This window comes from Haliaeetus albicilla, chromosome Z (assembly GCF_947461875.1).
Source record: "Haliaeetus albicilla chromosome Z, bHalAlb1.1, whole genome shotgun sequence".
NCBI lineage: Eukaryota > Metazoa > Chordata > Aves > Accipitriformes > Accipitridae > Haliaeetus > Haliaeetus albicilla.
Window position 1 is genome coordinate 70229508 of NC_091516.1, and position 14669 is coordinate 70244176.

At 34.5% G+C, this 14669-nt stretch overlaps 1 protein-coding gene across 3 annotated transcripts in view; it reads right to left on the reverse strand.

Moving 5' to 3' along the window:
* The window catches only part of KIAA0825 (KIAA0825 ortholog), a 253898-nt gene that overhangs the window by 195841 nt on the left and 43388 nt on the right, over positions 1-14669 (reverse strand). For all 3 annotated transcript variants that reach the window (XR_011323225.1, XR_011323226.1, XM_069776151.1), the window contains exons 4-5: positions 9559-9727; positions 3758-4427 (exon numbers count right to left, since the gene is read on the reverse strand). Coding sequence is in view for 1 of the 3 variants with exons in the window: in XM_069776151.1 (XP_069632252.1) it covers positions 3758-4427; positions 9559-9727 (839 nt within the window). In the remaining 2 variants the exon portion in view is untranslated. The remainder of the gene's footprint in view (positions 1-3757; positions 4428-9558; positions 9728-14669) is intronic.

A 14669-nucleotide genomic window follows, 5' to 3' on the forward strand; every position in this document is an offset into this window, starting at 1 on the left:
AGGGTCTCTGGCAAGTTTGTGACTAAATGAAAATATTAAGCCAATGAATTTGAATATGTCACAAAAAATAAAACTCAAAGCTTTTATCTCTCCTTAGTTTTAACCACAGGAAATTAAAAAATACGCTAATTGTTCTACACATTTACATTCTCTCTGTATATACATAAAAAAGTATATATTATTAAAACCAAAGAAAACCTTCCACTAATACATAAAATGTGTATAATTTCATGGTTTTTAAGTTTCTTTGGCTGATGTCTTATCACTTGTAAGACTAGCTGTTGCTTAATCTAAAAGAGATGAAGGATTAAGATAAGTTAGTAATGCCCGATTAAACTAGCTTAACATTTTTGTAAACAAAGGAACACGAAAAAGGTTCAAAGGGTAAAAGTACAATCCACATTTAATAGGCTTACTGCAAATAATTTCTGAGAAATATCACATTGGAAATTGAAGCAAAAAATCATAAGAGAGAAGCTGAAAACCAGCTGTCTGGATCAAGTTATAACATAAAACCACCTGCCTCCACTAGAGTTGGCAATCAAAGATGCCAAGTTCCAAAGAATGTGCCTCTTTTCACGTACCATTTTGCCAGCTTCTCTCTCAAACCATGCTCATCCTCAATCCTGATAAATGGATACAATTTCATTACAGTACTTGACAAATAACTGTTCTAATACAGTATGAAAACAAAAATGTTAATTCCTTACTTCATAAATAGATTGTTACATATGAAATATTTTAAAGATTTATAACTCTGTTAAAGCTTGTTATAGATTACCTATATTTTTCTGACAGAAGTAGGTCATCTATAGAAAGTTTTCTGAGGTTCTAGCATTGTTCACTATTTTCTGTTATTTTTTCCTCTCCTATATAGTATGATCAACTACAGCAGTTCTTATGAAAAAAAAACCCCACACAAAAAAAAACCCCCAAAACCCAAACCCCAACAAACCAAAACCCACATTTCCCTGAGAGTGGACTAAGTAAACACAACCCCTTTTTTTCAGCTCTCAGATAACAATCCCAATTGAATGCCTCAGATTAAATTATTTTGCTGTTCTGAAATGTACTGGTTTGGTGCTCGTTTGGAGAGGGCAGAGGCAACATGCATCACAAAATAAGAAACACACTGGTAAGAAAAAAAATCTCTTTCCCTTTCACTCCTTCCCTCCATACTCCAGCATGTTTTTTTTCATACTCAGAAAACTGAGTATCACTGTCAAGGCAATCCATTAAAGTTGTCTTTTAACTTAACCTATGTATAAATACAGACTTCCACTCTCAATTGTGGGAAGGCAGCAAAGGTATCATCAGAATTTAGTAAGAGTTCCAAGCAGGAAAAGCCACTTGACACTAAGAACTTGTCTACCATTACAAACTTCCCAAAATAGTTAGTCTGTAGAATTTTTTCCAAAATAGTAATTTCAGTGTGAACTGCCCTGTGAACACTTTAATTACAAAGGAAAAGTGCCCTTTTCTGACCTAGTGTGGTACAAATGTAATGTATTCAAACATTTAGATGAGAGAAATCTCCTTCCAGAAAAAAGAAGAGCTCTTCACATATGAGCTCACATACAATAAATTTTTCAATAATAATTGTTTTGGTAGTGATACAAGTATAAATTTTGCTTGAGTTGATTAATAATACCAAACAACAGGCTACGACATGTCCACAAAATGAAAAAAAAAAAAAAATCCTATGTAACTTCATAACTCTGACCCCGATTTTGCTCTAGCCTGCTGACTTCACAACTGTTGCTTTATTGTTTGGCTGCCTGCAGTCTATAACCACAGATCACCTAGAACAGTCTGATTCTGCAGAAAAGACTGCAGGGGAATCAATGCTTGCCTCCCATACCAAACTCTTGAAGTAAAAGAATATGAAGTACTGCACAGTGAAGAGATGAAAACATAAGCATGACAGCCACTGTGAAGAAAGTAATTTTGAAGATTAAATGATATTAACAAACACCACTTCTAAACACATTTTATGCGTGCTAAGGGGACAGCTGCTGCGCCTGCATATCTGACCTTTAATACATTTTGAATCAAAACAAAAATCTTCCATGGGATTTATGAAATACAGAGGTTTGTTGGGTTTTGTTTTGTTTTGCTTTGTTTTTTTAATTAATTGCACCAAATGTTTTAAAAATTGCAAGCAGGTCCCAAGATTTACTTTGTATATTTTCATCTTTGTTCTTCTGAATATACAACAGAACTATGCACTGGAAATCTGTCCTGATAGACATGCTGGCAAAAAAACATGTAAAGACACATCTTGTAGCAAAGAAAATTTAAGCAGAGGATTTACTATCTTAATAGCTTGAAGGACTGTTCTCTTCCTTCTTGTAATATAGAAGCAGTTAATGTGTGGGGGTTTTTTTAAAGAGCCACCCTTATGGTAACTTTAATCTCCATGTCTTAGATGTAAAATGGAGATAACTGAACTTCCCCATCTTTGTGAGCTCATTTGAGACTGAAAGAAAAATGAAGTTACAAACTTCCACTACCAGTCATTTTTTTGTCACTGAATCCTTTCACTGATTCCCATCTCACTATGTAACTCAATGTAACAAGATACATTTCTTGTCATCTATTTCGTAACTCAACATTACCATAACCTAATATTACTCTGAGACTACTACTCCTTGTTTCCCACCAACACTCTGTCCCACTAATAGATCAGCTTTATGTTGGACTTCTCATCCTTTCACATTATTTGTCTGCATGCCTTTTCCCTTACCTTATTTTTCTTATGTTCCACATATATCTCCATATTTCAGCTCCTGTTGAAAAATTATTTCTGCATTTCTTCCAGTGGAATTTCTAGTTGACTTACATTAACATGTATATTGATTTTAAAACTCACTCACAATTATGAGCATGATTTTCATCTGCATAGACCTGGCAAATCATCACCTCACTCATCCTTTGTGTATATTGTACAACCCAAGGATCTGTCTTCTGTTTCTGTATTTTTCATGATTCTAAACTTTTAATACTTCCTGTCTGCAAACTACTTCACCTTTATGGAAGGCTATGTTTTAAACAAACAGCTCTTGCACAGAGGAGTGCTCAAAACTCTGCATTGAAAAAACAATTACAAACAATCATGAAATTATATTATGAAAGTTTCCATTCTGTATGATTTTTTCCTAAAGCTCTGATTCCTCCCTTTGAAAATTAGCATGTCAGATTCACCAACAGTAAGAAGAAAGTACAGAAAACACCACATCAATTAACAGATTCCTCTCCTTCCTTAAAATCCTTAGAAGAAGAAATGACCAGGTAGCATTAACTCTAACTTACTGTACTTTCACAAGACTAGAAAACTTAAATGTTTTGGTTGTTTTTTTTATAATTAGAACCTGCATAGTAATCTTTTGGGTCAGCTCTGATGTATGAATCTGTGTCTATTTCATGGTTACATTATTGTATGGACTTTCACTATTATATATTTCAGCAGTTGAAATAAGTTAGACTAAAAAAAAGACTATGACATGACAATGTTATCCAGGGAATTATAATGGGGTTTCTATATACATAAGCATAAGATACTCTCCCTTACCTTAAAACCTTTTTCATCACAATTCTGACGCAGTCTGCAATTCAAGTGCAGTAATATCATTAAAACATAAAGGCGTAATTAATAATCTCAGGTGTCTCTCTTCACAGGAAATAATCAAGTATATTAAAAAACAAGTAGTATAATTAAAATAATATCTAGCTACAGTGAACATAAAATGCTACTAACCCACAGCATGAACTGTTCCTCTATGCTTCTTTGAAATCTTGTTTGCTTTAACTATATGTAGAGCATTTTCTTTGAACTGCAGCTCACAAAGTCTTTCAAGAAGAACTGTCATTTCTTCAGTGATGGTATCCAGGTAAGTTTCATTAATAAACTTCAATGATGAAGAAGGATCAATAGTTCCACTTAGTATATACAAATCCTCTTTTATCATTGTGCATAATGTGGGTACAGAGCTTTGGTAACCATGAACCACCTTATCAAAATTTGTTTCACCACAACTAGACAAAATACAGTTCTGTAGAAGATCGCTAACCAGTCTATTCTGCATATTCTGATACTTTGTTAAAACTTCTGATTCAGGATAAAGAAACAGAAGTTGCTGTATGCACTGAGTTTTAAACTCCATTTGTTGTTGTACAGCATTAGTATTTGTTTCTTCTTGACTTTGCAGTCTATTTACTAAAAATCGTCGAAGATGCAATCTCACATCATCCCAGAGAGATTTCACATCCATAGTTGAATCATCCTCAATGGCATGAAGGGAAGATGTTAAGTCAAAAGACGTTCCACTTGGAGTACAGGGAAATGACACACCACACTGACTAGAGAGATCCAGAAGGAAGTGAAGTATCATTTCTTCTTGATTTTGCTCATTCTTCAGCAAGCTTTGCTAACAAAAGTAAATCAGACAGTATTTTAGAAATGTTTTGTAAATTCTGGTTCATAAAATGAATAGCTTCATGCTAGAGTACCAATTGTTTCCAATGCTAATTATCTTACCAGCAAATAAGAGAGAAATACAAACAACAGAAATAACAAAGCCTGTCTTCCCACGGATTTATGTGGCAATCCATCTCCTTGTCTACCTGCTCCAATAACTCATATTCCTCTTCCCATCTTTCTTAGATCCTCAACCTCTTTTCTCAATCAATTCTAATCCTCAATTCAAAGGAAAGCTTTGGAAAGCTCATTAGGTAAGCCTTGGCAGCCTGTCTGTTCTGGTCCACACACACATCTTTGAAACAAAACGGTATGAAAAATTACTCAAGATTTACACAGATAATGACAGGTTTTGCTCACAAAACCAAGACAAGAATTTATAAAATTAAACACTTGCTTTCTATGTTCTGGCTCAGTAGGCAACCATCAAAAAGGCCATTCTAAGAATAAAATAATCTTCCCAGGATGCCCTTAAAGAGCTAAAATTGAAAACTTGTTAAGAATTGAACAGGCTTAGATCACACAGGGCAGAAGAATAAGCAGCTGTGTATCCTGTCAAACCAAGATGCAGACCGATACATTAACAATATAGCAATCTCTAAATACATCTCAGCTATATGTGTTGGAGAAGGAGAAGGAAGCCAGTTAATAAAGGAGATGAAACCACATGAATGCACGTGCTGCTTGTACTTCATCTGAGCCTGAAGAGCTCCCCTCTTGGTCCAGGGCCAAGATCTCTGACCGTAGAGCTGCTTCAAGTCCAAGAGGCTATGCAGCAAACAGCAGGTCCTCTTGTCACAGCTCAATCCTTTCTACCTGGCCCAGAATGACATAAATTTAAACACCACTCTGCAGTTGTCCTTAGTATGTATGAGATGAATTGTTTGCATTAAGGTGTCCGACATATGAGTAGAAGACAACCCCAAAGTCCCATGGTCACTGAACACCAAACTCTCCTTCCTTTCTCAGAGGAAAAAACTTGCCTGTTACAAACCCACTTTCCACATCCTCAACATTTTTCTTACTGCAAGTTGGCTTTGGCCACAGTCCCAGGCCCTTCAGCTTTTTACTTGTGAAGACCTGCTCTCAATCCTACAGCTGCACTAAAGCTGACTACAGATTTTCCTATCATAGTAACAAGAAAACTGAGTGAAATTGGTGGTAATGTTGATTTTCTGGGTTTCAGGAACTAAGTAGGCAAGCCTTAGGTGAATCAGGATCTAGACGCCCTCCCACTTGCTCCCCCACCTCCTATTGCTTCTCTCCAGCAGAGAAAAGTGTTGTGGCAAATCACATAAGGGTAGTTCTTTCCACTCACATCCTTTCTGGGTCTCCCAGCTGTACTCCATCCTGTAAAGCAAGGCTGGTAAAGAAACTGTAGGCAACCTTCCACCTTCAGAACTAATGATTTATTTAACCTGAAGTATTTGAGGAAATGATCAGTTTTATTTCTTTTCCCATTTTGAAAGAGAGAGAAATAAGTCAAATTTGAGTATGGTATTGCTTAAATATAATAACTTCCAATACAAAATGTTCCATTTTTCTACTGTAGGAAGCTTTCATCAGTAGATAATTTATAAAAATATAAAAAAGACAAACTTTAGAACAAAAACTTCAGTTGGCTTGCTTTTTTTTTTTCTTTCATGCTTTTGAGTGACAAAAATTTTCAATATTGAAACTACTATTCTTTGTTCTGGATGACTCAGAACTATTGCACTCTTATGGGAGAAAACAAGAGCTTAACTTTCCTATTGCCCTTTACTCTGGAGTGCTCTGTGATGAAAAATAAAAGACTTGCATCACAGTAGCTAATTCTGAACAAAAGACAGAGTGCATGATTGCCTCCCATAAAGGAAAGTCTTAAAAAATAACAAACTAGCTATTTTTCTTCCATTTTACATCTTTATTTCAGAATGTTTCCTGTGAATTTTTTTAATTACAAGCAGGAAATACATGTGGAAGACAGAATAATAAAGGAAATTATCAGTCAAGTATCATTCTATAAAAGCATGTGCACTTGATAGCAGTACGTATACCTAGTTAAAATCTTAAATCATACATATCAATATGCATATACATAAGGCTGATTTGATTTTCTTGTATTATCTACTGAAGTATTCTAGAAAGTTTGTGCCCCCAAAGAGAATGTGTCTCAGTGTGTAAACTGAAATCCTAATCACTAACCACTGTGTTGAAGTGTCAGGTCTCCACATGTAGACTTCTGGAGTTTAAAGGTTAATTTTTTTTTATGAACCATGCTCAAATACTATATTCTGAAAAGAACAAAACAAGAGAAGCTGTCAAAACACTGAATGTAACTGATGCCTTTGGATGATGAATCCAAAATGTCTTCCAAGCAAATCCCTACTGCTGTTTTTTAAGGTTAAGCAGAAACATTTTTATTCATGAAAGCAGGCAAGAATCTAAGTATTGTTTCAAGCCCTTTGCAACTTAAAGTAAAGCATTAAAAATAGGGAGCTTCCAGATGCCATCTTAGACTTAGTGTTACTCAGAAAAAGAGCCCCTGAAGTGAACTTTGAAGCTCTGAAAACACAGTGTCATCAAGTCTCTTTGAACATTGCCTATATTGACATAGGCTTTTCTATTTGAAAATTAATCTGTAAAAATACTTCAAAAGATGATGCCAAAACTATTCAAGAGAAAAGGATCCAAATTAGTATCCAAAGGTTTTAGAGGAGCATGAAAAATTCTCTTATGAGCACAGGAAGTTAGTGAAAATAATACACAGGAAAACATTTCTGGTCTACCAACTGGACTACTACCTACTACAGACTACGACCCATCATATCAATAAACAAATCCCATAAGATAAATATTTTGTTAAAAAAAAGATTTTGTCATTAGTTTAACAGGAACAGAATTTAATGAAGATGTGTTCATGTACATATTCAGCTTTTAAATATTTAGAAATACAAAACAGTACAGAGAATGATGAAATTTCAAGTAATTAACATTTTCAGGCTTCATGAAGAACCTCTCAGTATTTCCATGGGAGTTCACAAATACATGTGAATACGCTAACCATAAACCTAAACACAGCACCTCAGCCAAAGCACATAACAGGACTTTGCACTATTTTTTTTAATTGTTCCAGCAACTTAAAAGATAAACAAAATACCTAACAAAATAAACACACATAATAAGGAGTAACAATGAATAGGGATATTGTCCTGAAGTAGAAGGAATGTTAGTTATTGAAGATGTATTATTTGATATTTAATTAAAAGCTTGCAAGTGAGAAGTTAAGTCAACTGACTAATTAGTTCAATGGATGGAGATAGACATTTAAGAAAGGTCAGATTGTAATAATTGCATTAATGTTGAATATTATTGAAAATAGTTTACTGCAGATCTGTTTATGGAGCTAAAGATTATCTACTGCGAGTATAACTTTTTACAGATGGATTATCTATGCTAATCCATATACACTTTTCATCTGTAGTCTCATCTACACAACAGGCTGGATTATCTAAAAAGTCATGAGCCTGGAAAGTGTGATGTCCCAGCTCCTGAGCTCCACAGATGTTTTCCTGATAAGCTGTGCAGAATTGAGACTTTAAGGCTTCTCACACTTTGCTGTCTGTTTAGCAGCCTGCCACAGAGCCATTCTCAAGGCTTAACTGGATTCTGCAGCCCACAGCCAGACCATCATGCAGTCAGTGTGCTCCTGGGTAGCTGAAGAGATGGAAAGCACATTTTGTATAAGATATACCCGAAGTATTCCAGAGATGGGGATATTTTGGTGTTTCCCAAACAAATGCCGCCACCTGGTGTTCAGGTATATCGCTTGAATAGACCCCGGAGAAGGAAGAAAGCAGGGAATGGACGCAAGTAAGTCATCATGGACATGCCCTCTTCTGAGGGAGTTTAAGTAAGGATCTAACTGGACTAAGAGGAATAACAAAAGACTTTGTAAGTCAGCATTTTTGGGGCTTCTTGCATTTTGTCTAGATCAATTATGACATAGCAGTCTCTGACACCCTTGAGTGGGGTGATTATTAACAGCAACATGCATAGTGATCACCTGTGTTAGAAGGGACAACATCACTTCTTCACCACATGAACATTAAAGACCTGGTGTTTCTAGAGGTGACTTCCTCATTTGACACAGCTTAATATCCAGTGGACTCAAGTGTGACTGAAAGATCAACAGCCAGTTTTAAGAGTTAAAAACTGAGAGGCGATTTGATGAAGCTTGAGCTCTAGCCAGGAGATAGTCCCAAAGGACAAAATACTCTACTTCTCCACAGAAGTTTTCCTTTGCCAATATATCCAATCTTAGCCTAAAGGTGTCCATGTCCTACAACTAAACCATGACATGGAAGTGACAAAGAACAATCCACTGGATACTGTTTATTTGTCCTGACACTCAAACATATAAACACACATATACATTGTTTATATATAAACTTGCAGGCTGTCATCTCCTGAGGTATCATCCTTCACTCATCTAGCCAATTCAATTTTCCAGACTTCCACTTCCACACATATATTCTAAGGTTAACTGTCAATAAGAATTTTGGATTAAAACGCCTTCTAAAATGATGGAATTTTTCACTGAAGTGAAATTTGATTTCTGGTTATGTCTGGTTGTACAAATTGCTGGGACAATCGAAGTAGCTCCCACATTTCTAATTAGAAAAAGTAGATAAGAAACTAATGCTTAAATAATGCATAAAGGACAATAACCTGTATTAGATTAGTTAAATTCATAGTGATGGACGTGAAGAACAACCAGTCACAGTAACAGCCTTGGTGTAGACAGTAACATCAGATGTTTTTTACCAATGTGTGTTTACAGAACAGTCCTAGCAGTGCTGAACATGTGGTAGTATCAGTGAAAAGACTTTGTCCCAAGTTTGTCTATTTAAGGCATGATCAAAAGGAAACATAACACCCTGCTGCAGACATAAAAACCGTACTAAGCCTTATAATAAAATTTCTGAACTATCCTCACCCAGTGAAGACTGAAATGAGAAAACTAATTAACCTCAAACCCCTCCCCCCCATCATATAACCAACTTTCCCAAACATTAAAGTCTTTAGTAAACAATATTTACCAGGCTCCTAAGGAACTCCATCAGCTCTCCGTGGTGTGTGGAAGAAGGTCTGAGAGAAGTAAAACTGCAGTTGTTTAGCCACTGAAGGCAGTCAGTTGTGCTTTGTAGTATTTCATCGGTACATATTTCATTTACTTCTGATTGCAGGTCTTTAAGACACTGTTCTATGCTAAAAAAATCAAAACCAAAAATCACAGGATTTTTTTTTCATAACTTGGAGATAAAAGCATTTTATATATTCCATATTTCAAAAAGAAAAACTACTTCATATTAATGTAACACTAGGCCGCCTTCTTCATAGATTAAATTACTCTCACAAAATGAGGCCTGAATTTGCAGGATTAACATTTAAATATAGTCAAGCTAGAGCTAAAATAAATTTCCTTCAGGCCAGATTGTACCATCCTCAGTAAGAGTAAGTACTGCCTCAATTCTCAAACAATCTTGTACTTTTTAATAAAGTAGTTAGTGAATAAGACATCATCCAACCTAAGATCTGGTCCACGGTGCTTAATTAGCTAAAGCAGAGAATATAAACTGAATCAACTACCATATTCAAAGGTGAATGTGTCATTTTGCTCCTTTAGCAATCAGCAGTTGTTTTATAATATATAACATATATTAATGACTTCTTAAAGACCCATTGACATCACAGAAAATGCTGAAAAGAATTTTACAGTCAGTTGTGCTGAGAAAGCAGATCTTTTCTTTCTTGTTTTTGTCATTAGAATACTTGAAAGAAAACAGAGTTTGTTTTCAAGGAGCAGATCCACTCCTTAACACTCATTTAGAATGATAATCCTGTTACGAAACCAGGTGTGGCTGGTATGGTTATTACAGGGATTTCAGTTGCAAAAATCACAAGAACAACTGAATATCCAAAATTATTTTATTTCTATTTGTGCGGACAACTACATAAAAAAAAAAAGAAAAATCCAGAAACATTCTAATTCTATAGCTTTTCCTACATAAACACCTTTTCAGTATTTCAGAACTACTTTTTTTAAAAAGCAATGCTTAATATTTTATATAGTTTCAGTTAGAAAATTAGTATTGACTAGATCTAGGCAGATCTAAATTTAATACAAACAGAGGCAACAATATGACTGATGCCAGTTTTGGTTTACTGAAGTGCAAAGTGATTCTCCCTAATATCTGAATTTTATTTTGGAGTATATTAGTTATTCCATTTATGTTCTTACAGCTGATAAGGGATGCGAGGTTTAACACAAATTAAAATTTAGTTCTTCCTATCTCTACAGAGTTACTGGATTTGATAAGACTCAGCTCTTTACAGGTATTTCAGTGTCAGATACTTTTGATCATATTACTTTCTATTTTTATGATATTAACCAAAAAACAAACTTGCCTATTATACTGCCACTTGCCTCTTTATTTTATAGATATAAAGTATGGCTGTTTTTCTTTAGCTGCTCTCTAACATTTTCAAACTTGAGTAGTTTTGGCAAAAGAAGAGAAAAGAAGAAGATTAGAAAAGAGGACAGGAAGAAGAGAAAAGGAGAACAAGAGGAGAGGGAAGAAAAGAAACTGGAAAACAAATACAATCTTTCAGTGTATTACAAGCTGTGAAAAAATACTAAATTAAAGACCCCCAGTTTATAAAAAAAAAAAAGGGAAAATTATTTTTTTTTAATTAGTAACATTGAATAAAGTTTTTCTTTTTTTTTCTGCATATCTTCTCTGTATGGAAAGATTAATTTTCTATGAAATATCACCTTTGGGGAGGTAACTATTTTTATTAAAAATATAATCTTCTTCAAATATGAATTTTAAAAAAATCTTAAAACATTACTAACCCATATAAATTTGTAACAAGAAATAAGTGATGAAAGGCCATTCTGAATATCACCCACTGACTGTACCTTGCCATTTAATTCTGTCTGCAGTACTGTCTTCAGGATGTGGAAGAAGTATTTATTTGATTTTCTACTGGATTTTCTCCTTTATCGAGTGATTTGCATTTTATTCTTTTACAGATGTTATGCAATGCACCCTAAATTCCTACGAGCTGTCGCATTCTGATCAACAGCAATAAAGTATATCAGTGTCATCTGTACCTTTGGGAACTGAGTCTGTTAGTTTGAACTGACATTTTAAAAGAACAGTGGAAAAAAATAAGCAAATGATCACATTAAATTAAGTTTAGAGATAAGCAGTAGTCTGCATTTTCCTTTTATTTTTAAGTTACCTACAACAAGCATAACAGAGAGAAGTGTATTTTTTCCCAGAATGCCATCAAGATATACCACCTATGATAGGTTTCACTTTGTGCCTTTTGTTTCTTTAAAATACAGTACTAAATAATAACAAGCTGTATATGAAAACTGCAACAACTACAATTATAGAATGCAAGGACGATCATAACAATCTAAGTGCAGAAAAAGAGTAGCATTTTGAATGTCAGAAAAAACATACATAAATTGTTTCCAGAACTATGACTATACAACTTCTAAAAAAAATTTCATCAAAATAAATAGGTCATTTTGAACAGCCTATTTTCCCATATTTAATTGTATTCATTAAGAATTATGGGTAATTTGTTTTATGTTTAAAAGACATGAGGTAAAACATTCAAAGTGTATCTACTCTATCAAAATGAAGTCACCACATTTTATAGCTGCATTATCTTCAGAAAACCAAATTCAGTAACTACAACTAATGCTAAAATATATAAAAACTTCTAAAACCTATAAATATATGGGTGGCCTGTAAAACACTTCTACAAAATTGATACAAAACTCTTAAGACTTTCCTGAGCATGACTGAGTTCAAAATGAAGTGCACTGAAACAAGTATCTTCCCATCATCAAAGGACCTTATCAGGAGCACAAAGGACCCCCATGGCCCACTCAGGTTCCTGATGGGATAGCCCAGCCATGAATACCAATTCTAAACTTGACAAAAGATTGGCATGCATCTTTTTAACTTGTGAAACCTGTTCTCAGGACTATGAAACTAAATGCCTTGTTCATATACCTTGACTCCTGGGACACTATCAAAGGCTTTTATTGCAGTGTGCTGATGTGTCTCATTCAAACATACCCAATAGATTACAGCATTGTGCATTGTAAAAGGGACTACTGTCATTCGGGTGTGCCAATCTGCTTCAATTACAAACCAGTTTTTACACTCATCTTTTGATATATGAATCTGTGTGCAAGCCAATAAACTACAAGCTATGAATCGGCTACAGATGTTCTCAAGACCAGATATTTTGGTAATTTGTCCCAACACTGATAGAGGGATTAGGTGGATACCTTTCAGTGGCCCTCCCTACAGATACAAATCATGATAAGTCTGTTAATTTTATTTAATCCTTTTATCACAATAAACATTGAATTAGGACTAAAACTGTTTTTGATTGAATAAAACTATTTTCATTCTGTTTACTTACAGCATACTGTAGGTAAACATGGTCTCAAAAGCATTGCTATTTCTTTTAAGATTTTTGTCAACAATTAGTATTACAAAAACATGGTTAATTATAGGTACTTATTCCTTCACATGAATTACATCATTAAATTAAATATTTAGGAATTTGGTTACCTCTGGAAAAAAAAAAGCATTTTAATGTGTATTATCTGGGTTTAGAAAGGAACCATTTTAAACAAAATACTTCTACCAAATGGGATTAAAATTATTCTCACTGTGCGGGCTAGTATTTAAAACTTTGTAATTTCCTATCAGTTTAGGGAGAATGAGACTTTGATTTCCTTTTTTAGAAAGGAAATTTGCTGAAGCTTAGAAACTGCAAACAAAATATATAATGTTAATGTGAAAAATGTGCTTAATGTATTTAATGAATTTTATCCTTCGAAGAACAATTACAAAAAACTATATAAAGTGCTAAATCCCCCTCCCCCCCCCCCCGCCCCAATAAGCCTTTTTCATTCAGGTTTAACTGCAAATATATCTTATTAAGTTCAGTGGAGTACTTTTTTTTGAACAAATTGAGGCATCAACCCATATGATGTCAACTGACACTATACACGTACGACAGGAGGGTAAATTGTCTTAAAATCTTGTGCAGTCAATGGAAAAATACAATCATGTCTGTGTGCAAACCTACCTAAATCAGGAATACAAGATCTGGAGTACAACAGGTAAATCAGACATACTTCAGTACTCAATGCTTTTTCCCAGTTTACTATTGTTAACCGGTTCTATGCTCCATATGCATGTTTTTTGAAACATTCTCTGAAACACTATACCTTAATGATAAGGCGAGGCATACAATTAATGTTTTAGGTGCTCAGGTACCAATGTTGGGACATTGCTGAACCTAGTCAGAAGGTGTTTAATTCTTCTGTTGGAAATTAGCCTACTGGAACTACATCAGAATAGCTGTTCCTGGTCAGTTGGAACATCTCCAGGTCTATGACAGTGGTCACTACGAGATGCCAACAAAGAATTAAAAAAAAAAGAGAAAAAAAATGTTAAGATTTCTCAGAATATTTTCATCATCTCTAGAAGTTTGTGACACAAGGACTTAAATCAGATAGTGTCCTAGTATTTAACAGCCCTCAATTTTTCTTCCACAGATCATTCCACCTTTCTTTGAACCTGTGGAACTGTTCAGACAAAAACCAGAAAAAAATAGTCACCAAACTACTGAACAAGGAATTTTTCCCTGAAATAGTGTCTCCTTTTTACAGGTGAGGGTTGGGGTTTTTTTCACAAACTAAGCAAATTTCTGTTATCTGTGTCCACACTGGAGTGCTTTTCTGGAGTAGCATGTTGATACCATTTAGTAAGTATTCCCACTGTAGATAGCCGCAGTCTGAGAACTCCTTTGTGCTCTTATTTATTAAATTAGTGACAGTTTTTAGGAATAACCTAATCATTTGGAGAGACTGCTTTTTAAGTGGCTGCATCAATGGACAAACAGTTACAAAGCAAGTACTATAATGGAACTGATAGTGTAAGCTCTGTCATACTGATAAAACATTATTTTGAAAAGCACAGTATCAAAATGAGGGTTGCTGTCTCCATATATCATTTCCCATTGCCTAAGATTACTATGAGTAAGTTGAAGGATCATCTTCTAACTCCTTTCAATTTCTAACAAGCACTGTTTCAATTTATTTCAT